The sequence below is a fragment of the Pteropus vampyrus genome, unplaced genomic scaffold, assembly GCF_000151845.1.
Source record: "Pteropus vampyrus isolate Shadow unplaced genomic scaffold, Pvam_2.0 Scaffold167, whole genome shotgun sequence".
Classification (NCBI taxonomy): domain Eukaryota; kingdom Metazoa; phylum Chordata; class Mammalia; order Chiroptera; family Pteropodidae; genus Pteropus; species Pteropus vampyrus.
Window position 1 is genome coordinate 3,428,522 of NW_011888948.1, and position 25,816 is coordinate 3,454,337.

Below are 25,816 nucleotides of genomic sequence, written 5' to 3' on the forward strand. Positions count from 1 at the left end.
TTTCAAATCACACTGAGGCCAGCAGCTGCCCACCTCAGGCCTGCAGACCCCTAAAGTTTGTTCAAGAAATACTGCAGCTCAGGCCAGGGCTGATTGCCTGCCACTGGAATTGCTCCAAAGGCAGGAGAGCTGAGGCTTGTTGATTGCTACTGAAAGAGCTTCCTGCTAGGACGGTGGGGTGGGGGTGATTAACCAGCAATGAATATGCCTCCAGGCAATTTGTGAGTTGGATGGGGCAGGGGCCCCTGAGTCATCTGGTTGAAGCAAGCAGATATCACCAGGTCAATGAAGGTTCAGATTAAGCAGATTTCACCAGGCCAATGCAGATTCAGATTTAGCCATGTGGGAAGAGGGCTCAACATAAGCAAGATAGTGCCTGCCTAAAAGCTGCACAGGAGGAGGGCTCAACATAGAGATAATGGTGGCTGTCCCTCTAGCCTTTGACATGAAGCCACACAACTCAGTCTTCCCCTGTGTGTCTCTGGCACTTCCCAAGCTGCTATCTCTTTGCCGGAGACCAGAGTGAGTGCCTGCAAGCCAGTGAATCTGTGTGCGAGACCTTTTAGGGGACATCTGGGTTTTCAGCAGCCTTCCATCTTACCTGGAGTAATGGAATCATCACTGAACTTTACAACCAGGTTTTGTTGGGGGGACTCTTCCTGGCACTGGAACCCTGGGCTGTGAGCCCCTGTTGCTCTGAAAGGCACTGGAACCCTGGGGCCGTGATCCCCTGTTGCTCTGAAAGGATCTCCATAGCTGATATATCCCGCCTGATGCTCAAGTGCCACATGTGGGTGCGAGGCCAGCGCATTTGTGTCTCTGCTCCTCTTACCAGTCTCGATGTGGCTTCTTCTTTATATCCTTAGCTATAGTTTTGTTCAGCCAGTCTTCAGGTAGTTCTCCAGGTTGATTGTTCTATAATTTAGTTGTAATTTTAATAACGGTTATGGGAGGAGGCAGGCACAGCATTTACCTACTCTGCCATTTTGATCCTATGAGAAAGCTCTATGAGTTTTACACTATTTCATACAGGCAAACAGGCATTTATTCTAATGAAGTTTTAATGTATTTCTCTAACGTGAACAATGAGAATAGGAATAATTTCTCAAAATTCTGAGCTTAAAATTGTTTTTAATAAATTGTAGAATTTCATACATTGTCCAGTCTGATATTATATTCTAAGACTGTAAATTTTCTCTTAATGTTTTGAATTTTATTAAAACTCTGTGGAGACTTTGTTTAGTTAAAATGTAAGGCACAAACCTGGAAAACAGCAGTACAAATTTATAAGTACCACAGGTTTCATGAGTTTGGTTTCCTGCTCTCAGGCTGACACAAAATAGAGGATTTTAAAAGTCAAATTTGAGATTCCTCATGGAGACTTCTAGATAGTAAGCTGTGACCTTAAGCAGCTGTTTGGTACAGTGTAGGTTACGCTTGCAGAGCCAACTTAAGAAGGGCTACATGGTAAGTTAAAATTCTTGCTGCACTCATATAAATAATCAGGCCAAACCTAATGACACCAATCTTCTTTTGGAATAAGAATAATCTTCCTTTGACATTGTTATGATCGCAACAGGGAGACTGTCAGAAAAAAGTGAAAGACATTAAAATAGGCAACATATTGTCTAATGCACCCTTCCAGGATTGTCTCCATCTACCCTGGTCTTTAAACTATTTTATAACTCTGTAAGTTTTAGAAAACTGGTAATAATACAAATAATTTTTGTACATAGAAATGCAAATTAGTTTTGTCCAGTGGAATGCGATTGCTTTTTGACCTATTTTGTATCTATTAGTAGATTCATTCCTCATCTGCCTAACAATGTGCAGTACTTTGAACTTCCTATAACATTTTACTGGTTCCTTATTAATGAATGGGTTAAATAAAATTTTTGACATGTTAAAAAATGCAAGGTGCAGGACAGTGCTATGGTATGCAACAATTTCTGTAAAACAAAAGAGGGAAATAATATATATTCATATTTGTGTATATGTAAAAACCTTTGGGAAAATATATATTTATATTTGTTTACATAGTCACAGAACAAGAAACTAATAATAGTGTTTATCTAGTTGGAGCTGGGAAATTAAACAGGTTTGGAATGAGGGAGACAGACTTTTCACTTCATGTCATTTTACCTTTAATTTTTAAATCATGTAAATATACTTAAATTATTTTAAAAAATTTAAATGTGTGGCAATTAATTTAAATTTATAAATCAATGGCCTTTTCTTACCATGTGATAAGTATTTGACACAGTTTAGTTCTTTATTTCACTGGTTTCTGGTAGACATCAGTAGAAAGAAGTTCTGCAACTGGAATGGTACTGAGGGGACTGACGCAAAGAAATCGCGATTCCAAATGATAAATTAATAATACGGTGTTAGTGAAAACAAAATTAAATGAAAACAAAACAAACATAATCTGAGGGAATAATAAGGAATGACTTACATATGACTTTATTAGAATATTTGTTTTAGTTCTGTACCTTTAAATTCAAATGAAATAGGCAGGGTTGAAAGGAAAGCAATAAAAATTAGTTGGAGGCTTGAGAAACTAGCCCTTTAAGGAAATGCTAAAGGAAGTGAACTGAAAAAGGGGGCAAGAAACCATCTGTCTATAAATATACACTGAACACCACAGGAATATTTGGATATCCTATATTTTTATAGAGACTGCTCTAGGAACTAGACTTAAACTGGGGCAAGAAGAATTTAGACTGTTATTAAGAAATATCATGATTCAAAGTCTGAAGAAAGCAACATATTAGCAAGAAAGATTGCAAGTCGCCATCCCTAATTTATTTTTTTCTAGAAAGTTGAAGCTTAGAAGCTGAACTATAAGTCTTTTTTCCCCCTCCAGCATTATAAATTCTGCTTTAGGAGACAGAATTAGGCTTGAAGCCTTGTCTTTGTAAGACAAAATCCATGCAAGACTCAAATGACTCAATACTGATATATTGTTAACAGATATTTTTTTTTATCTTTTTAATCCATAATGTTAATTGGTGAGACATCTTGATCTTTACTGTAACCAGCCTAACTTTTTATTTTTATTCAGGTGTTGGAAAAGGCAATGGAAGTGATCTAAAAGTACGAATAATAATAAAGCATAAAGTTGTCTTTTCTGGTTCTGCTTCCAAAAACTGTAGGGTAAGAGAAAGCATGTAAATTGAAAGTTCTGGTGTTTGTTTTAAATATCAATGTCAAAACAGCATGTTGACCTCCCAAAATCCTCACCCACCTCAAAGAGAACCCATGTTGCTTTCTGGTTACTATCCAACTTGGTGTCCCTGGGTTTGGATGCAAGTCAGAGCTAAATTAAGCTCATTGTTCAAATTGTTTTTTTCAGGGCATTTTCTAGAATATATTTTCAGTTCAGAGTGTTGCTTTGGTTTTCACTTTTTCACAAATGCCAAGCATGCTCCCAGGAATCTAACAGAGTTTTAAATTCATGTATCTGGTCATTTTTAGCCATATCTTTTCTTCATATTAGTATATGGCGCTGATTCTGAAATTTTAGTGTGCATGAAAATCACATAGGAGTTTGTAAAGATGCAGATTCCTAGGTCATACCCCAAAAGTATGATTTAGGAAATCTGGAATGGGGCCCAGGAATCTCTAGACTTAGTAATTTCCCAGGTGATTCTAACTCAGATGTCCAGTGGGACTACACTGTGAGAAAAAAATGGCAACGCAAAAGTGTATGGATTGGAGAGGAATCTCTTTACCCAAAACAATAGGACCTGGTAGTCAATGTTTTCTTAAATGCTGATGAAATACCTAAGACTACAGACATTTTCTGAAGCAATAATAAAGCTTCCTCCATGGGTCTAAGAAATAGAAAAATTTTTAAACTCTCTCAGGCTTTAATTTCTAGTTCTATTACCTCTCCAACACCATTTCTTTCCCTTCTTTTTGCCTCTCCCCCAACTGAGGGCACTCACTCAGGCCTGAACTTTAGCTTTCTGTTCTTATCTCTGCACGTACTCTATTCTTGGTTCTGCTCATCCTTCTCCTGCTTGAAACTGTAACTTTTTTCTTTCATTCATTCAACCCACTGTGTGGTAAATGCAGGAGCTACAATATGGACACTTTCTGCTCCTACAATTCAAACACATTTGTCAATCCAAATTTATCAAATGAGCTTTTCTTCCGCCTCTGCAAATGCCACCAACATTCTCACTCAGGACTTCAAATTTGGTATTGTCTTCGATTCTCTTATTGTCTTGGCCCCCTAAATCCTGCCGATTTTACCTTTGAAATCTCTCTTCACTCCCTTCCATTCTGTTCCTATTTGCTACTACCTAGTCTGAGACTTCATTTGCTCATGCCTAGATTTCTACAATGGTCTCCTTATCTTTTTTTTCTCCTTGTAAAATGCAGTACATAGAATCCTACAATATGCATCCTGAAATTCTGTTTTCATTGTGAAAAGCTGTGGTAGAGCAGAAGACACATTGTGTGTCCAAGGTCAAAGCCAGTTAATACCTTTGTCTCAACCTAAGATTACATCTCAAGTATTGTAAGGATTAAATTAGATAATATATGTGAAGTTGCTTTGCGAGCTATGTTACTAAATAAATTTTATCAGTAATAATCAGGCCACTTTGTCACACAGGAAATGCCCCACGATACTCTTGAATAACTTCCTTCTTAATTCTCTGGCTCTTGAACTCTCAAGTATGATGGCCCTATAATACTCAAGCTCATTTCCATTAGTAACTTGACCAGCAGAATCCATTCCAAGTAGACTGCAACCCCTTTGGCCCTTGGAACACAACACTAATTTCTGCTCCATGTTTTTGCTGGTCTTTCCTCCACCACCCAGCCCCCTGTCTAAACTAGAGTCTCTTTTCATTGCTCCTCTTCTTTATACAAATCCTTCCATGCCCAACCCAATTTCTGTCTCCCTGGTGAAGCTTTCTCATTCTATACCTTTTAATCTCATGAAGCACACAACAGCAGTATTCATTATATAGCCTGACATATAATTATGTGCTAGTCTACTATTGTTCCTTATGTGTACAGCTCCCTGATGCATTAACTGAGTCTGCACCTTCTTTTGTATCTTTCGCAGGGCCTAGCAAAGACTGACTTTATTGTGGGTGGTACTGTTATACAACGGTGAATCAATAACAAACAAATGTTTAGTATAGCTTCAAAGTTGTTCATTACAGAAACTTGGCCTCTCTTTTGTCACTCTTTGCAGTCTGTTATAGACAAGGCCTATGATCCCATCAGCAAATAACATTTTTGATAAAACATGACCAGTTATGCATTGCTTTTTGAATGTAAATGCCAGCTTTAAAATTGAGCTTCATAGTGTATTCCTAGTATATGAAAATCATTTTTAACACAAATCACATTTAACAGTAATGTTTACTTAGTTAAAGTCTAATAAAAAATTGAATACTTCAGTTTACAACAATGCCCACCATAACCCTTAAAAATGTTGGCCTTTTAAATATGTAAAAACAGTATTGCAACTTTATAAAAATAATGATTAACATTTATTTATACATGTAGTGATTGGGCTATGAGACCAAGAGTACTTGATAAATATAGGAAGCCTCAATAAGTGAACATGAACTTCACTGTTATACCAATCAGCTAGATTTATAGTTCTAAATTCCATGTGTTCATTCACAGATAGTTCATGATGTTGAAGCAGACAGAGTAATAATTTATCTAGTCAACTGTCCACTTCTGCATGATGATGTGAAAATACAATTTTTCTCTCCGGTGAGTAATCAAGAAACAACCTATGACATTATTTTCGTCTGGACTTTCGAATGATTTTGGCGTGGCATTTCCCTTGCTACATATCCCAGCAATGGAGATGGTAGGAGATGGCAACTCCTAGCCAAGGAGGAAGACAAAAACAAGTCGATCCATAACAAACTCTTTTAAAAAACACATGTAACTTAAAATTTTTGCTCATTTAATTTTTCTAAATTCTACGCAATTTGCTCGTATTGATTTTCAAATAAATAATACAAAAATTAAGAGGTTTTAAAAAGTATGTTTCACTGCATAGCACTGGTCATATTTTTTTGTGTATTTAAAACACATTGTTTCCTCATAATTTCTGAGTTTTTTTCATTTTTATTTTTTTAATTTCTTTTTTTAATTAAGTTTATTGGGGTAACATTGGTTAATACAATTATATAATTTTCAGTTATACATTATAATTTGACATCTAAATATTCTATTGTGTGTTTACCACCCAAAGTCCAGTTTCCTTCAGCTATCTTATATTTGATCCCCTGACCCACTTCATCCTCCCCGTACTTTCCTATATTTGACTCCCTTTACCCCATCTACCACCCCCCACCTCCCCAACTCCCTACCCTCTGGTAACCACTAGTCCATTGTCTATGTCCATGAGTCTCTGTTTGTTTCTCCTGCTCATTCGTTGCTTTTAGGTTTATATTCCACATGTGAGTGATATCATGTGATTTTCAACTTTTTCTGTCTGGCTTATTTCGTTTAGCATGATTATCTTGAGATCCATCCATGTTGTTGCAAATGGCAGTATTTCATCTCTTCTTATGGCTGAGTAATATTCCATTGTATACATGTACCACAGCTGCTTTAGCCAATCATCTATCGTAGGACACTTCAATTGCTTTCATGTCCTGGCCACTGTGTATAATGCTGCTATGAACAACGGTGTGCAAATATCTTTTCGTATATGGGTTTTCAAGTCTTTGGGGGTAAATACCCAGCAGAGGGATTGCTGGATCATATGGTAGATCAATTAATTCTTAGGTCTTTGAGGAACCTCCATATTGTTTTCCATAGTGGCTGTACCAATTTACAGTCCCACCAGCAGTGTAGGAGGGTTCCTTTTTCTCCACATTCTCTCCAACATTTGTTATTACTTGTTCTGTTGATTATAGCTATTCTAATAGGTGTGAGATGGTATCTCATTGTGGTTTTGATTTTCATTTCCCTAATAGCTAGTGATGTTGAGCAACTTTTCATATATTTGTTGGCCATTTGTATGTCCTCTAGGGAAACTGTCTGTTCAAGTCCAGTGCCCATTTTTTGATTGGATCATTTGGTTTTTTTGTTGTTGTTCTTATTGAGTCGTATGACTTCTTTGTATATTTTGGATATTAGGCCCTTATCAGAGGCATTGCTTGCAAATATATTTTCCCATTTGGATGGTTGTCTTTACCTCGTTGACAGTTTTTTGCTGAGCAGAAGCTTTTTAGTTTGATGTAGTCCCATTCATTTATTTTTGCTTTTACTTCCCTTGCCTTTTAGGTCAAATTAATAAAATCCTCTTTAAGTCCAAGGTCCTTGAGTTTAATTCTTATGTTTTCTTCTATGCATTTTATTGATCCTGGTCTTATATTCAGGTCCTTAATCCATTTTGAGTTAATTTTGGTGTGTGGTGATAGACAACAATCTAGTTTCATTCTTTTGCAGGTGGCCTTCCAGTTCTCCCAGCACCATTTACTGAAGAGGTTTTCCTTTCTCCACCGTATGTTCTTAGCTTTTTTGTCGAAAATCATTTGCCCATATAAATATGGGTTTACTTCTGGACTCTCGATTCTGTTCCACTCGTCAGTGTGTCTGTTTTGCAGCCAATACCAGGCCGTTTTGATTACTGTTGCTTTGTAGTATAATTTGAATTCTGGCAGAGTGATGCCTTCAAACTCGTTCTCTTTTCTCAGGATGGCTTTGGCAACTCGGGGTTGTTTGTGCATCCATACAAATCTGATGATTTTGTGTTCTACTTCTTTAAAATATGCTGATGAGATTTTGATGGAGATTGCATTAAATCTGTACAATGCTTTAGGTAATATAATGATTTTAACTGTGTTGATTCTTCCAATCCAAGAACACAGAATATCTTTCCATTTCTTTGTATCTTCTTCAATTTCTTTTAACAGGGTCTTGTAGTTTTCATTATATAGGTCCTTCACATGTTTTGTTAAATTTATTCCTAGGTATTTCATTCTTTTTGTTGCAATTGCAAAAGGAATTATTTTTTCTACTTCTTTTTTGACACTTCGATATTAGAGTACAGGAACGCTGTAGATTTTTTAACTTGATTTTGTATCCAGAAACTTTATTGTATATGCTTATTGTTTCTAGTAGTGTTCTTATGTAGTCTTTAGGGTTTTCTATACAGAAAATCATGTCAGTCACAAATAGTGACAGTTTGACTTCGTTTTCTATTTGGATGCATTTATATCTTTCTCTTGTCTGATTGCACTTGCTAGGACCTCCAATATTATATTCAATAGCAGTGGCAATAGTGGACAGCCTTGCCTTGTTCCTGATCTTAGAGGGAAGGTTTTTAGTTTTTCACCATTAAGTATAATGTTGGCTGAGGATTTGTCATAGATGGCCTTTATTATGTCAAGGTACGTTCATTCTATACTGATTTTGTTAAGTGTTTCGATCAAAAATGGATGCTGTATCTTGTCGAAGATTTTTTCTGCATCTATTGATATGATCGTATGATTCTTATGTTTTAATTTGTTTATGTGTTGTATCACATGAATCGATTTGCGTATGTTGAACCATCCCTATGCCTCTGGGTTGAAGCCCACTTGATCGTGGTGCATAATCTTTTTAATATGTTGCTGTATTCGGTTCGCTAGTATCTTATTTAAGATTTTTGCATCTGTGTTCATGAGATCTATTGGTCTGTAGTTTTCTTTTTTGTGTATTATTTTTACCAGGTTTTGGTATCAGAGTAATATTGGCCTCATAAAATGAGTTGAGAAGTATTGCCTTCTCTTTCATTTTTTTGGAAGAGTTTGAGGAGAACAGGTCTTAAATCTTTGAATGTTTGGTAGAATTCACTGGTGAAACCATCTGGTCCTGGACTTTAACTTTTTGGCAAGTTTTTGATGATTGTTTCAATTTCTATACTGCTGATCAGTCTGTTTAGGTTTTCCAGATCTTCTTGATTCAGTCTAGGAAGATTGTATTTTTCTAAGCACTAGTCCATTTCTTCTAGGTTATTAAATTTGGTGTTATATACTTTTTCATAGTATTCTTGTATGATCCTTTTTATTTCTGCAATGTCAGTTGTAATTTCCCTCATTCATCCCTGATTGTTTATTTGTGTCCTTTCTTTTTTTTCTTTAGTGAGTCTAACCAGGGGTTTGTCAATTTTATTAACCTTCTCAAAGAACTAGCTCTTTGTTGCATTTATTTTTCTATTGTTTTTTGTTTTGTTTTGTTTTCAATTTCATTTATTTCTGCTCTAATTTTGACAATTTCTTTCCTTCTGCTGACTTTAGGCCTCATTTGTTCTTCCTTTTCTAGTCTTTTAAGATGAAGCATTAGGTTCTTTATTTGTGTTCATTCTTGCTTTTGGAGATAGGCCTGTAATGATATGAACTTTCCTCTTATGACTGCTTTTGCCGTGTCTCAAAAGTTTTGATATGTCGTACTGACATTATTATTCATTTCTATGTATCTCTTGATCTTTTTATTTCTTCCCTGACTCAGTTATTCTTCAGTAGCATATTGTTTAATCTCCATTTATTTGTGGTTCTTCCTGATTTCTTTTTGCAGCTGATCTCTAGTTTCAAAGCATTATGATAAGAGAATATGGTTGATATGATTTCAACTCTCTTATATTTGTCGAGGCTATCTCTGTGTCCTAGTATGTGGTCAATTCCTGAGAATGTTCCATGTACACTAGAGAAGAATGTATAAGCAGCTGATTTGGGATGGAAGGCTCTGTAAATGTCAATTATGTCCATTTGTTTTAATGTGTCATTTAAGGATGTTATTTGCTTACTGATTTTCTGTTTGGATGATCTGTCCATATCCGACAGTGGGGTATTTAGGTCCCCTACTACGATAGTGTTTTGGTCTGTTTCTCCCGTTTGTTCTATTAGTAATTGCTTTAGCTATTTCGGGGCTCCCTGATTGGGAAGATAGACATTAACAAGTGTTATGTCATCTTGGTGCATGATTCCTTTTATCATTATGAAGTGTCCCTCAGTATCTTTATCTTTTTTTAAATTTCGAAGTCTATTTTGTCTGATATTAGTATTGCTACTCCCTCTTTTCTCTGAATGCCATTTGCTTGAAAGATAATTTTCCACCGTTTCACTTTGAGTCTATATTTGTCTTTGCGGCTGAGATATGTCTCCTGGAGGTAGCATATAGTTGCGTTTGGTCTTTTGATCCATTCTGCAACCCTGTGCCTTTTTATTGGTGAGTTCAGTCCATTTACATTTAGTGTGATTATTGAAATATGAGGTCTTCTTATAGCCATTTTATCTTTTGCTTTCGGGTACCTCAGTGTTTCCATATCTTCTTTGTCCTTGTGTTTCTGTTTTCTTTACTTTGGTTGGGTTTTGTGGGTTTTGCCTCTGATTCTTCTTGTTTTATGTTATGTATTTCAGTTTTGAATCTTCTATGTGTGGTTACCAATATGAATATGTAAAGGATAGTTACATATGTACAGTCCATTTTCTTCTGCATGTACCTTATCTCCATTCCCTTTTGTGAATTTGGATCTTTGAATCCTCCACTTTTCAGTCATTGTTATCTCAATTTGTCCCTAGATATGCTGAACGTTCATTACCATCTTGCTATAGCAATTCTCTTCTTATTATTTAAGCTTATAATGCCCCGTTCTTACTAAGGGTTGCACTTCTCTACTTCTATTTGCCTGATAGTCACTTTACTTCTAATTATGTTTTTTTTGTTTTTTTCATTTTATTTTAGGTGAGCTGACCCCTGTCAGTATTTCTTGTAGTGCAAGCCTTGTAGTGGAGAATTCTCTCAATTTTTGTATGTCTGGAAAGGTCTTAATTTCTCCTTCATATCTAAAGGAGAGCTTAGAGGGATACATTACTCAAGGCTAGTAGCTCCTTTCACTTAATAGTTTAAATATTTGATTCCTTTCCTTTCTGGCTTTTAGGTTTGCGCTGAGAAGTCCGAGGGTAATCTAATGGGTTTTCCTTTATAATTTACCTTTTTCTTCTCCCTGGCTGCCATGAGAATTCTGTCTCTGTCGTTGACTTTTGATAACTTTAATCCAATGTGTCTTGGTGAAGGCCTTTTTGGGTTGAGATAATTGGGTGTTCTGTTGACTTCTTGAATTCCAGGCTCCAGCTCATTCCTTATATTTGGGAAATTCTCATCAACTGTTTGTCTGAAAATGTTTTCTAGTCCCTGCTCCTTTTCCTTGCTTTTGAGAATGCCCATTATTCTTATGTTTCCTCTCTTGATGGTATCAGCTAGTTCTTGAATTTCTCTTTCATTATTTTCCATTCTTCAGTTTCTCTCTTCTTCCTTCTGATTTATTTCTAGATTTCTGTCTTCGATATCACTGATCCTTTCCTCCATATGGTTGACTCTATTTCCCAAGCTTGCTATTTCATTTTTCAACTCTTGCAGTGTGTTCTTCATCTCCAGAAGTTCTATTTGTTTCCTTTTGAAGGTTTCAGTCTCCTTGCTCTGCTCATCTAGTTGTTTTTTCAATTCCTGATATTGTTGTTCAATTCCTGATACGACTTGTTTCGGAACTCACTGAGATTTTTCAGAAGTACCATCCTAAAGTCTCTGTCATTTAAGTCGCATATTTCTATGTCTATAAGCTTATATTCTGGAGATTTTTCTCTTTCTTTCTGAGATGCCTTGTCACCTTGATTGTTCATAGTGTTTGATGGACTATTTCTCCACAGGGGCATTAATGGAAGTGTATTCTGCTGTTTTTCCAGAAAGAAGATTTATTATATAAAGGCCTCTCTTTAGCCTGATGCAAAGAAGACGCTTTTCTTTTGGTTTCCCGTAGGTGGCATCTAAGCCTCTTGGATCCCTGCTTTATATAATGCCTAAATAATGTCTTTTTTATTTTCTCGTAGATATTTAATCATGTTCACTACCCTTAGTTTCAGTTCTTGCCAGTGTCAGCGACAGTCTTGGAGTGTTTGCTCAGATTCCCCTGGGGCTCCGCGGTGTTCAGTCTCAGAGCGTATGGGGGGAGGAGCCCTCTGAGTTGAGGTTGGGGGCTGCAGCTCAGCCTCGGTTTTGGAATTGGGGCCAGTGAAAATCAACTATTGTTTCTTTGCTATCCCATCCCGCTTCTCTGCTTTCTGCCCTCATAACTGAGCCCTACTGCTGGCTGCTAAAAGTTCCAGTACTTCCAGGCATGGATGTTCAGGGAAGTCACCGCACCTTCTCCCTCCTCCTGCTTCTACAGGGAGCTCTGGTGGCTGCGATAGGTAGCTTCTTTATTTCTCCCAGTCCACCGCCTGACACCCGGGGTTCTGACCTGTGGTAGCTCTTATGCACAGATCCCACGCTCAGATGGGCTGGTGTGCAATTTGAGTGTTTTTTGTTCAGTTGAAGATGTTCAGCTTATTGTTGTTTCAAGGGGAGAGATCTGAGGACGTCTCTCATTCTGCCATGTTTCCCAGAATCGCTTCCTCATAATTTTTAAAATAGATTTTACTTTCCTCTGAATTATGATACATTATAAATAGTATTTTAATCCAATACTTTTATGAAAAATGAGAATATTCTCAACATTGACTTTATGAAATCTAATAATCCAATATTTACTTTATGAAGAATAAGAATGTCTGCCATTGTCTTTATTCGGAGTATCTTGAGTGTATAATTTCTATTGATCAGTCATAAAATATCTGAGAATTACTCTGAATATAACACATTTCTAAGTCTCAGAGGTTTCATTTTTCTATTAAATCATCAACCAAAACTGCCAACAAGTAACTATGTTGATCAATTTAAATCTTATTTCCTGTACCTTCCTTCATTTCCTGCCTACATCCTTTAAGGGAAGAACCTATTAAGTATTGATATGGTGAATGTGTTGAAGCGAGTGACCTGGATAGTTCTCGTATTGGATGGTTACCCCTTGAATAATGGAGCCAGTCTCAATTCTCTCTCAATCAGTGGCCTCTAAGCAGAGCACCAGTGGGAGGGACACTGGCCCAGGGATGTTGATAATATCTGGTCTTTGTGATTTTCAAGGGCCATGAAGTGAAAGTGCTTTTAAAAAAAATTAGATATTTCTATCATCATTAATGAGTTAATTATACAATGTAGCTGCTCCTTGTAGAAGTGGATGATATATCTGGGTGTAAATAGGCATAGGGCCTTAGTAGGTTCTGTTTAGTAGTATCTAAAGCAGATTAAAATACCAGTATCTACATTTATAAATATCCGTCATAGAAAAAAATACATTTTTTTGAAAATTTTTATAGAAACACAAGAGAAACAGCAATCTCGTAAAGCTTCCTCTTTTGTGTCTTGAGTGTAAAGTTACAGACTGTACATGCTGCATATTTAATGGCTACAACTGTTTGATAAATGTGTAAGTGAATAAAGGAAGAAATTTTAATTCCTTTGGAATTATTAGTTCTTGGTATCAATTTTTCTATGAAGAATGACCTTGTTTTTAAACCATGTCTTTTTAGGAACTTCGTAAATACTATGACAACTGCCCATTTTTCTTTTGGTTCAATACGTCTTTTATACAAAATAACAGGTATGACTCATGATGCTATCCAGTAGAAACAACCTTATCTTTAATGTCTGTGTAAGTGTAATGGCAAGTATTTTGCTGATTGTCATAAGCTCAATTTATAGAATCCAAAAAAATCCTCAAGCAACCATTCTTCATTCCTCATTCACACTCATCTTAATCTGGTTATTTAAAAAATATGGCTATTCTTGAGACTGATTATTGCATTATCCTCAAAGTCCATGCCATAGGTCTGTGTTATAAGTTAGAATGTATTATAATCAGTTCTTGAGTGTGCTAATAAATCCCTGCTGTGGAAGTTTGAGTCTACTCAGTATCCTGAATATGGCGGGTCCTCAGTATGTGTTGATTTACTGATGACTGACCACCACCAAATTCTTCGCCGACATAAGGCATCATCTACGGGGGCTTCAGCTAGTTTAAAAGCTGATTGACACACTTATTTCTAGGGCATAAGTTATAAGACACAGAAGGTATCAATGAAGACAGCTGAAAAAAATCATTAAAAGTCTCCCATTTAAAAATTATCTCTAATACTAAATTGGGAACCGTTTTTTTTAAAAAAGTAATTAATTGATGTGAAGATTTTTATTCCAAAGAAACCTCTACCATATCTGGAAACTCATTCCTGAGTCTAGAAGTTCTCCACTTTATGTATTTGTTCTGTGGTGCTGAAAATCTGAGATTATTGGTATCACCATACCATCCAGCTAAAAAGGAAAAATAATATTCAAAAAATCATGCAGGTGAGTTTTGAAGAAGTGGTTGTGATTTATGTAGCATGAATTGAAAGTTCTGATTACATATATCCTATGCTGTTCTTCAAATCTGAACAGCATCTAATCATACCTCAAATCTAGTAAAGCAACAGTAAATTGAACATCTGAGCTACACACTTGTAATGCACACGCATTTAATGGATTTTGAGTGAGGGAACTTTGGATTGAATGGAAAATTTTTACCAATTTTTTTCCCTAGATGTATACAAATAGACGTTGACTACACAAGCAAAGTCCCTCAATTAGACATCTGGGTGGAACTTCATTTAGTGGTCCTTCTCAGCCATGGTTCTTGCTAAAGGACACATTTTTTTTTTCCTTTAAAATACCATATTCATATTGGTGAGGCAACACGTTAGATCACTTTTCTATTCACTTTTACATGTTTCTAAAGATTTCTTTAACATTTCATACTACTTGAATATACTGTTTCTAATAATTATGGGATTGTTAATCAGCTGAAAATGCCAACTTCATCATTTAAGACACTCAGTGTTTTATTACTGGGTTTTAAAACACATCTAGTGTCTCTAGTTGATTTCTGTCACATACAGAAATTTATTAAATGCAGATGTCATTAATTCTATAAAAGGCAGTGTTAAAAAGAATCAATGACAGGTTACTGTATGTTTGTTATTGAAGATTAAGATATTTTGCATCTCACTGGAGAATATGGAAGTGTTGGCTCATACAAAGCTAACTAAGATACAGAAAAGGGCTAACCACAACCAGCAAAACTTTCTAAATTCTAACAAACGTGCCCTACCTCATGGCTTTTCTATTAGCTCTAAAATGTAACAATTTTTTTTTCTCTTCTAGGCTTTATCTTCCAAGAAACGAATTGGATAATCCTCATAAACCAAAAGCATGGAAAATTTACCGTCCAGAGTTTGCAGTCGAACTATATTTTGAAGAAGTTATATTGTAGCTGGTAGTTGATTAAGTGTAGCTCCTCTTCTAGGAAAGAATCATGTTCTTCCCACCCCTTGCTACATATTTATAGCCTCAAATCCTCTTTTCCTTGCTGGTATATTTATACTTACATCTATGTACATATCTTCTTGAGAAATCTATTATATGTATATATAAGAGAAATGTCAGTGGTGTTTTTTTTTCCTTTTTGAAGGAATATACTTCACACAGTTTTCATCTATATTGAGATAAATTTGGAACACAGAACACAGGAACATTATCACTTTTAAGAACTTTGAAATAATGCTCTCATAACAAAATAAATCAAATGTTTAAAAATTGTCATCCCCCCAATGCTATTGGTCTATTCCATTTACTTATATATTTTTGGACAAGTATTTACCCCTGCTTTATTTCACCAACTTCACCTAAGCTTGGGGAACTCTGTGAAGGTTACCTTTTCATTGTAAACACTGGTTAATCCTGTGTCCACAGGAATCATTCTCTTTGGTACCGGAAGCTATTTTAGTCCAAGTGCCTTCACTGCCACTGTATCTTAAGGCCATCGTTGTCCTTGAAAACAGTTTTGTCTTCATTGAAATTATCCTTATTTGAGTGACTTTTTCTCTAATTGGCAAGGCCCTTAACAACCTAGATCAAGTTAAATTCTTCAGGAAATGAAGGTAACAACTAAGAAGCAGCAGTGACTCTGCTAAAACACAGTATGCTCGTTCCTGAAAAGCTTTGCACTCTGCAAAAAGGGCACACCAAAGAAACAGTTGGAGTGGGGAAATGAGGTTTAGGGCTTTGGGACAGACCTCTTCAACTAAGCAACACTGTAACCAGAATGTTAACCCCTAACAACCCAGAAGGCAGCCCAGACTGGATGCCACGGTAGGTGTGTTTTGTTTTAAAGAGAACTAGAACATATTGGATTTGGCTGGTAGGTGCCAAAGTGGCACAGATAGTAGAGCTCTGAGCCTCCGGAGCCACAATTGCGGTCACATGGGAGGGTCGTGCAACCCTAGCAGGTGGCCCGGGTACAGGTCCTTTTCCTTCCAAAATAACCCACAAGGGGTCCCAGCTGCCAGCGCAGCTGCCCAACTGAATGCTTTTTGCTTTCCTGACCCAAGTCATCATTCTCTCCCTAATCTGGCTCCCCCCGGAAGAAAAAATCTTGGAGGACATGCTCTCAAGTTCTATGTTATGACTACATTATTCTTCGTAATTTGTGTTAGAGAAACATGTGTTGGTGCAGGGCAGGTTGTAGTTTCCTTTAGAATTCATGCCCCAGTAACCCACAGAGGACAGATTAGGCAGCAGGCTTACGTGAATCGGAAAAAAAAAATGCTTAACTGGCTCTTTTTCAATACCAGCAGCGAGAGGAAACCTTAATTTATAACAATCTTGCTTTTTGAAATAAGATTAGAGTTTCTCTTCCCTAACCCTCCAAAACACATCAGAATTTCTGGCAATTATGAGTTACCACACTATTTTGCTTCCTCTCATAGAAAGAGAACTTCTTAGGGCCTCTTGGGGGTTGCTTTCTTAGAACCGAATATGAAGAATTCTTCAAACAACTCAAGAAACTTACAAAATATATCAGAATGATACTGGTTTTCTTAAACAGGATTTACTAAACTGGAATAGAATTATCCAAAACTTAATAGCAATAAGTTTGAAAATAGAACGGCATCCTGCCACATCAGTCACTCCATATCCACAGCCTAATAGAAGGAGAGAGTAATTCTAGTGGGCCAAATTTCATAACTGTAGTGTATATGAAGAACATGTATTTTTTGTCTATTTACTTCTAGTGAAGTTATTTTACATCAGAAATCTTCCTAACGAAAAGGCAATGCTCATCGCAATAAAACCCCCACCTTGAAATATACATAACTCTCAAAAATTCCTAACAATTGGTTTCTAGCATGGATGTAAAATACTTAAACAACTCATCTACTCAAGTATTAGGCAAATAATTTAATGATACAGAACACTAGAATTTCTTTAAACATAGTATTTCAAGTTATATTTTTGTCTGGAGTACAGATCTGAAATAGTACCTATTATACCTAAATATTAAACCACAAATTAAACAAATGAAAAATAAATTCCTCTGACAGGTTTCCATTCCTTATCCCCACTCACTCTTACTTGCCTCAAACTGTTTCTATTGAAGATATTTCGTTAACTCTTTAAAGGATGACATGTGATAAGGTCTACTGCTAACAGGGCTGAAACATGCTGACAGGTGCCAAGCAGGGGGGACCGTGGACTCTGCAGCAGTTCACTTCCTGCTGGAAGGCAGCCACATTTTCTATTCTGCTTCAATCCGAGCCTATTCAGACAAAGTACCACTCAGCTACTGACCATTTAAGTGTGGAGAGATAAAGAAGAAAAGTGATTTTCTTTTAAAGAAAAAACTAAGAAGACTAGCCTTAGCTTTGGAGCACATCAAGCACCACACCCAGTGTCCCCTCCCCCAGTCTGGGAATCAGATGAACTGGGGTCTTGGCTGTTAGTCCATACATATGGCATAGCTTAATAAAATTACTTCTGCTTCACTGATTTATAAAGTCGCACCCCACATATGGTCATCATTAAAATTCCCTGACTGCCAGTATAAGAAGCTCCAACAATTGTAAAAGCAAGGCAAGGAGTTACAGACCCAAGATAAACTTGAGGAGGGGTCAGCCTAGACATTACTCACTGTGTCGTGAGGACACTACGTTTTGTCTAGTTTTGAGGATAGGACTCCATCCATGAGCACTGTCACTCAATCACCAGGCAGGGAACGAAGGCTTCCTTTGGCTTTGGTACTCTGCTCCCTGGGTGGGTTTCCAATTGGTGGAGGCAGTGAGTGGTCCAATAGAATCCTCTGGACTCCTACCCAGACCAGAACCCAGAGACAGAAGTGAAGGGCTGCTCTTGGCCACAAGGTCTTCACAAAGCACGGCAGCACTGCCCTTTCCTCCGCCTACAGCCCAACAGACAGGAAGCTCTTTGCGGTGAAGGCCACACTGCTTCCCAAAGACCTGATACTCTAGGCCACACTCAATAACATGCCAGAGAGTATAACATGACCCCACCCAGAAAATGAATGGCACTATTTTAACAGTAGAGCTTCTTGGAAAAATCCAGGATGCCTACTCTGAAACTTCAACGAGGGACGTGGAAGCCACACCAGTATGCAGGGGTATTCTCCTCTGTAAAATCTAGGTGGATATTTCAGTTTAAGCACCACAGGAAATCTTTTAAAAAACTAACCACTTGGTATAGTGCATGTGCTAAACAGATTTTAAAAGAGGCCCTACATCTAGAATGAGTTAAGTAATCATTTATAACCATCCTCATGAAACATGGTTACCCCCGGGTTCTTCTGGTGAGATCCCAGATTAAACATAGAACAAAAACTTTGCTTCGCTCACATCGTATCGCCATCCAAATCGCATGTACAGGTTTATGCAAAATCCCTGATATAACTTTATCTAGCTCTTTAGCGTGGATACAGAGGGCCAGAGGCTCACCCTCTATGTCACACCAAGAACAAGAGCAGCGACTTTTATATTTCGATACAAGTATGAGTAGAAATTATATGGTGTAAAACAGAGGTCCTTCCAAAAAGCTTAAGATTAGGGGTAGAATAATGGAAGACAAAAATAAAATTCTTATGAAATCAAAATAATTCCACATTGGTCTTGTACTCTATGAAACCCTGAGATGAACTGTAGTCCTCAAACGCTTGTATTTCGATCCAGGTTCACCAGGATACGTCAGTGTGCTTCGAACTGGCTCATCATCAGCTTTCTGCTGTACTCATAGGCCAAAAATAGTGACCCGTTGGCAGGGAATGCTCGAATTATAGTAGGTTTCAGTCCAGAATATAAGGCCATTATTCCTAGAAAACAAAAGGGTGATCAAAGACTAAGACTCTCTTCCTTAGAGATATCCCACAAAGCTGCATAGCATAGACATTTTTACACTTACAAATCCAGACAATAACATTAAAAACCAATAAGTGATGAAAGGACTTATTCCCAGGTTTCCCTGGACTAATGGAACTAAATAGACTAACGGAACTAAATAGACTAATGGAAACAGGACAACATCCGGTCTCCCCATAAAGCTGGTGATGCTCAGGTAACATACACCAATCTCATGCCTGCTTAACTCCTGGTAAATGAATCGAGCAGAACTGAGGACTCGCATGGGCAGACAGAAGGCAACCACAGAGCCACAGGCTGCAGCAGCTTTGCAGCTGCTCCTGGGGGTGGGGGGAGGGGCGAGGGGTGAGGGCTAGTGGAAAGAGCACCAGCCTTGAAGTCAGAGATCTGCTCCTACTTTTAGCACTGCCCAGGGTGGTTATGAAGATCGAACTGGATAAGGAAGGTGTAAGTATTTTGTAAAACGAAATTGTTATGTAAATTTTAAAAGGAGTTACTATTAATAACGTACAAGATGTCTGTACTCTATTTGGGATATGAATTAAACAGTTTCCGCATACTGTTATTGTGCTCTCTTTTAAAATCAAGACAGAGGAATTCATGTCCCAAGCTTTAAGGTGTATAGTGGATGCTGGAAGGACAGGTCTTTTACTCACTAGGAGCATAAATCGGCTTTATACAAACATTAAGTAGAAAATCTTTGTCTTCCTGCATAACTAAAAATTGATAGAAAATCATCTTTAGAAGTTGCTTAGTGCATTTCTTGTTCTATAAGTCCTAGCATTAAGGATGTTGCACATTCTTTTAAATCCCTTAGTGGTTCTCTTAAGGTCGTCATCTGATAATATCTATATTATGTAAAACAAGTGGTGCTAACTTCAAAATATCTGTCCCCTTAAACAAAGTCCATATTTCATTCAGTAATTCCCTCCAAGCTATTTAGGAGAATCCTGACAGGTACCTGGCCCAGGGGTTAGGGATGAGAACTTTAAACATTCTTGAGAAGAACGAAAGTAAGCTACAGAAAGGGGGTTGAAAACATACAAAAATATGGATTAATATACAATGCTAGAAAAGGGATATGAGGCAGGGGGAAGAGAGCCATTATACATCTGATCAACCTTGACAAGACTAGCAGTGAAATGACCAATTGCTCTATACATACCTACTGTTTCTGCAATTAGCAGACTCACCTTCATTTTTCATAACACTTATAAAGGTTCCAATAAATCCTGTCTGTTTTCCAGACATGGAAAGAACTTGAATTCTAGACTTGATACAATCCACTGGATAAACAGCAAGCCAGAGGCAGATTCCACCAACTCCACCACTTAACATCAAAGAGACAGGGCCTAGAGAAGAACATTAGCAAATAGTATTTTGTCTCAAACAGCTGGCGAGACATTTCTAGAGGGCAAGGTAGTAGCAGCTGCAGGTAGGTGCAAATAAAAATGCTCTTGCTGTGGAACACAATTCTCTGAAGCAACTGTTCAGGCTCTAAGAGCAAAGGTTCCATGAGGTCATCTGGGCCCACCCCTCCTCTCGTCAGGACGGGAAGGCCTAGTGGGGGTTGTATTTAGGTTGGTAGCTGTGGTGCTGTGACCCTCCACTCTGTCCTCCAGAGGGCTGGTCCGCACAAAACCAGCAGGCCCCTAGCAGCATGGCAATACCGTAACAGGAGGAATGAGACTAGAGACCACTGAACCACAAGCTGTGTCTTTTTTTAACTTTCTCACTTTGAAATATTTTAACATTTAATGCCCAACAGCCCTGATTCTTTAACATGGAAGACCAAAATTGTCTTAGCAAACCAAAACAGTTAAGCCTGTGAGCTTGACTAACTCCAGAACAGGCTCAAAACACTGAAGGGAGATATTAAAAAAAAAGTAACCATGTGTGTGAATCGAACATTGATATGTTGTGTCAAGTAGCTAAGTAAGATAAGCTAGAAATACAGACTACTTTTCACTGCTCTCCAAACATTATCCAGGTTTTAAGCTTATTGCAAAATAATTTATAGGTGATTTCCCATTTATTGGTGATTTCCCATGGGAAAGTAATTTCTATTTTCTTGGCCCTAATATGGAGCCAGAACAAATTAGCAAATGTGATTCCAGTAAAGGAGTTTGGGATGCACCACTTCAGCCATCCTGAGGAAATTACCAAGCCCATAGGAATGTGTAAGCTATCGCCAAGACCATGCTGCTTTCCAAAACCCGGGAACCCAGTGCCAGGTGGACCCCTCACAAGGGGAGCAGAGTGCATGGAATGCATAGCAACCACATCACTGGAAAGCTGACACCATCAAACCCAATGCAAGCACATTTACCTAGTTCATCTTTTGATCTCCCTGATGCAAAAAATGATCGGCTCAGTTCATAGCCACCAAAGAAGAAGAAATAGCCTGGTACTTCCCGAAGTAAAGTGCTTGAGAGTCCACGGTAGAAGCCCAGGGGGCCGTCCTTTCTGAGGATACTCTTCACAACAGACCAGACTGTACTGGGAGGAGACCGACAGAGTGTTAGGGCAGGCAGTGGAGGAAGGACAACTAGGCATCCAATCAACAGACCTGATGAAGCTCTATCAAGGAAGCAGCTGGTTTTATAAACAGAAGAACTAGAATTCTGAGAAAAGGCTTCTGTGGGAAGGAAATATCTCAGAGAAGCATAGATACAATTATTTTATGACAAAATTTATCACCTGAACTATCCTATTATAAAGAAGTTTTATTATAATGCATTCATACATTTCTAGAAGTCATCAACAATGTAAAAGAGCTAATACCCATCTTTTCAACAGTGAATAACTGAAGTCACAATAAGGAGTATCCAAATTCAGCAAGAATAAAATGGTATTATACTTGTCCAGTCCTTTACCTCCCTCAATTCCTATTTCTTCAACCTTTCTTTGGTGTTTTGAGGAAATTTATTCAGATGTTTTAGGGAGTTGTTTTGTTTTGTATTAGTGCAGGGAAACAAGCAAGAGAATGAATGTTACTTGAAGGTAAGACCAAAATAATTCTATGACCTGAGCTACAGTTCCTGTCAGGCAAAACTCAAGACTTCAGTTCTTAGAGAGGCAGGTCACGCAAGACTTATGTCAAGCAGATCAGAGTCCTATGGCAGCTGGACGCAGGACACTTTCTGTCTAGGCTCCTCTTCCTGATGGTGTGTGCCATGGCCAACTTTGTCCCTCAGAACAAATGCACCAGAAACCACATTTGGATGCGGTTTAGTGAACCCTTAGCTTTTCACTTTGTTCTCCGCAGGTGACCTGGCTTGGACCAAAGCAGGATTAAGCCCAGAGGTGGTAAAAGCCTCATGTTTCTAATGATTATCTCCCTCTGAGGACTCCAGAGGGCTTCTCAAGCATTACCCATTAGCCAGGTCCTCCTGGCAACACACCAGCTCTCATTCTGTGATGCCAAGGTGACACAGTAATCCAGCTGAACACAATTAGCCCACCTTCCAATCTAAGTCTTAACCTCGAACCACCATGTACTCTTCTGTGGCCACTGCTGTACCTAAAATACAGCCACCAATATTTACTTCTATGTAGTATCCATTTGCCTAAGTCCTTTGTATCTAACAATTACTTTTTTAAAAAAACATTAAACTACTTCCAAAGGAAATGAGTGCAAATTTTGTGGGTGCTGTCTTATTATTCTATTTCCTAACATGGATGCTGGTTACAAGGGCATGTTCATTTTGTGACTACTTACAGAACCATGCACTTAGGGTTTCTGTGTGTACATATTTCAATAAGAAGTTTTAAAGACACTTTTGGACCTCTAGCTATGAAGAGATACAAACTGGTTATAATGAATCTCAAGGCTGCAGGAAACAGGGCTCTGTTATAACCCCATCCTCACTGGGAGGAGACTGGTAACTCAGAAAATGGTCATCTACTGGTTTTTCCCCAGATCTGCAGACTTTGAGTTAACTACAGCAATACTCGCCACCAGAACTTGTGTCAGCCAGATGTTAAGATAAATAAGTTTGAGATTAACAAGGATAATCAATTACATTTTGATTCAAATAAATCATACTAGATTCTGTTTTTAAGACTGAGTTGGATAGTGATTTGATCACTGAAGAGAGCTATGCTTACAAGGGTTTGGATAAGTTTTCAGAACTTGGGCCCTTTGTAGGTGAACATGAAGGATTCGGGAGGAGGTGAAGGAAGTTACCAGTAGGATCTAGGCTGATCGGCCCAAATACCCACTTGAAGCCTGGGAATGGGCATCAAATGTCCATCTCCGAATCCAAACAAGCGCTTGTGAAGGCGCAGCTCTCAGTATCCACACTGCCTGCTATGTGCCTCCCAACACAGTCGGGGATCAGGCCTCATACACCCAACAGGCCCAAAGGGCTGTAACTCCTAGATTCTCTGCTTCTAGGGTATTAAATATTTGTCGAGTGGGACAGTCAGTCCAACCATCACAGATGGTCTGTTCAGAAAATTATCCTCTGACTGCTAAGGGAAAGTATTCTAGAAACACCATACTTTGGAGTAGATAAGTCTGTTTTTCAATCCGCCCCTTTAGTGTAATATTACAAAATACTTAATACACTGAGGAAACAGAGACCCACTGTTTGTGCCCGGGGTGCTTACTTCTGGCTTTTGGCTATCTTTCCTGACGTCTCCATTTCGTACATAGTCTGCAGCCGGCACTTCACAAGCTCAGTGGGGCATAGCACCAGGGCAGCAAATGCAGAGGCGAAGGAACCAGCGGCTGCATTCTGCAGATCACTGAAAGGAAACAAGCACAGGAAACCATTTACCATCCCGTTATTCACTCACTCAGCACTGACCATCTGAAACACTCGGGTGGTAGAGAACGAGGAGGAAAGGAGAAATGTGTCCTGAGCAACCACCAGGACCTTGCACACGTTGTTTCATCTACAGATTCCGCAACCCTGTGAGACAGACAGCAACACCCAGTTTTCATATGAGGAAAAGGACACTTAGAGATAGTGCATAATGTGCCCAAAGTCACACAGCTACTAAGTAGCAATGCAAAGATTCAAACCCAGGACTCCTGACTGCAAAATCCATGCTTTTGTTATTGGTCACAATGCTATGGATTAAATGTTTGTGTCTCCCATCCCCACATTCCTGTGTTGAGGCCTGAGCCCCAATGTGATGGTATTTGAAGGAGGCGGTCTCTGGGAGGAAAATAGGTTTAGATGAAGGAATGTGGGTGGGGTCCTTATGGTGGGATTAGTGCCCTTATAAGAAGCAACCAGAGAGCTAGCTTGCATTCTCTGCCATGAAAAACACAGCAAGGTGTCCCACCGCAAACCAAGAAGAAGGCCCTCGCCACATCCCGAATCAGTTAGCCCCTAATCTTGGACATTCCAGCCTCCAGAACTATGAGGAACAAACTGTTGTTTAAGCTGGGCAGCCAATGGTATTTTGTTATAGTTGCCAGAACTAAAACACACAGTGACATACAGAACAAAAACAAGGAGATGAAGAAAAAAAAATACCCCATAGTCCCACCACCCCAAAACATGCGCTATTAACACTTCAGTGTATTTGTCACTAAGTTTTAAATAAAGCTAGGTTCTGAAGCCATCCCTACATGCTCCAAATCCAACCTGGAGCAAGCAGATGTGTAATGTAACTACCACAGATGAAAATTCAGGATAAATTCTTAACCAAAAAGTTGCTTGTTCCAAAAAGATTTCCCAGTTCAGCTGGTGACCTCCTGGCAGCAGCAACACAGAGAGTGTGAAGAGAGTGTGGTGGTGTCACAGGAGAGGGCAAAGCCAGTGCGAGGCAAAAAGCTCAATAGTGTTCGTAAAATGACTAAGCTGGAAATATAAATGGAGAAATGAACACACATAAATACAAAAATAGTAGTTCCTTCATCTCATATCCTCTCAGTACCACCAGCCACAGTCACAAGCAGGGCTGTGAAACTGGAGTCCAATATGAGATCAAGAATGTGGGGGAAGTCTAAGAAACGAATTGCCAGGAAGACTTCCCTGAGCATTCACGGGGGTCAGAAAGGAAGACCCTTTACAAACCCAAGACAGTGTTTTATCATGGGAGCACAGGTGGCATGGGGGTTGAAACCACTCCTTCGTTGGGCAGGAAGGACTGAGCTTCTCACAACAGGACAACTGGCTCCTGACACCTGTTAAGGCCAGCATCCTGTGGTCACTGGATAATCAGCACTACTCACAGATTTCTAAAACCCTAGTAATTCCCTCAGCTGACTGCCCCAGGTAGAGACAGCCCCTTGCAATTTCTCTCCAATTGTAAGCAAAAGCTTAACAGACCTACCACATTCAGTTGTCCTAAAGTTATCATAAACTAATAGTTACATTAACAATGTCAAACGTTAGTGTAAAATCGAGGGCCACCTCCAATCTCTCCCCAACATCCTACCCGCTGGAGGTCTGGCCTCAGTGCCGCGGACAGATGCATGGCAGGAGCCAGGGCTCAGACGCTGGATTGGAGCAGGCTTTCTCAGGAGGAAGACACTGCTCGCAGTATGGACTTTCTTTTAATTTTAGAGAATTAGACGCCAGACCATTTCCATAGGAGAGCCAGATAAACAACCGTGCTGGCACTCGGCCCTCCAGTGTGTGGAAACTGCTTGCTGCTCACTCCGTTCCTTCCCACTCCTCTCCTACTTAGCTTAAAATGGTTTCTGCTCT

General features: G+C 38.6%; 2 protein-coding genes across 5 annotated transcripts in view; one reads left to right on the forward strand and one right to left on the reverse strand.

Moving 5' to 3' along the window:
• Positions 1–16,813, forward strand: part of LOC105298899 (phosphatidylinositol 3,4,5-trisphosphate 3-phosphatase TPTE2-like) — a 72,678-nt gene extending 55,865 nt beyond the window's left edge. For both annotated transcript variants that reach the window (XM_011370361.2, XM_011370362.2), the window contains 4 exons: positions 3,077–3,156; positions 5,656–5,748; positions 13,440–13,510; positions 15,106–16,813. In XM_011370361.2, the coding sequence (XP_011368663.2) occupies positions 3,077–3,156; positions 5,656–5,748; positions 13,440–13,510; positions 15,106–15,214 (353 nt within the window). In that variant the 3' untranslated portion in view covers positions 15,215–16,813. The remainder of the gene's footprint in view (positions 1–3,076; positions 3,157–5,655; positions 5,749–13,439; positions 13,511–15,105) is intronic.
• A 2-nt stretch (positions 16,814–16,815) lies between these two features.
• The window catches only part of SLC25A15 (solute carrier family 25 member 15), a 45,819-nt gene continuing 36,818 nt past the window's right edge, over positions 16,816–25,816 (reverse strand). For all 3 annotated transcript variants that reach the window (XM_011370358.2, XM_023536676.1, XM_023536677.1), the window contains exons 4-7: positions 23,760–23,897; positions 21,475–21,644; positions 20,339–20,497; positions 16,816–19,099 (exon numbers count right to left, since the gene is read on the reverse strand). In XM_011370358.2, the coding sequence (XP_011368660.1) occupies positions 18,975–19,099; positions 20,339–20,497; positions 21,475–21,644; positions 23,760–23,897 (592 nt within the window). In that variant the 3' untranslated portion in view covers positions 16,816–18,974. The remainder of the gene's footprint in view (positions 19,100–20,338; positions 20,498–21,474; positions 21,645–23,759; positions 23,898–25,816) is intronic.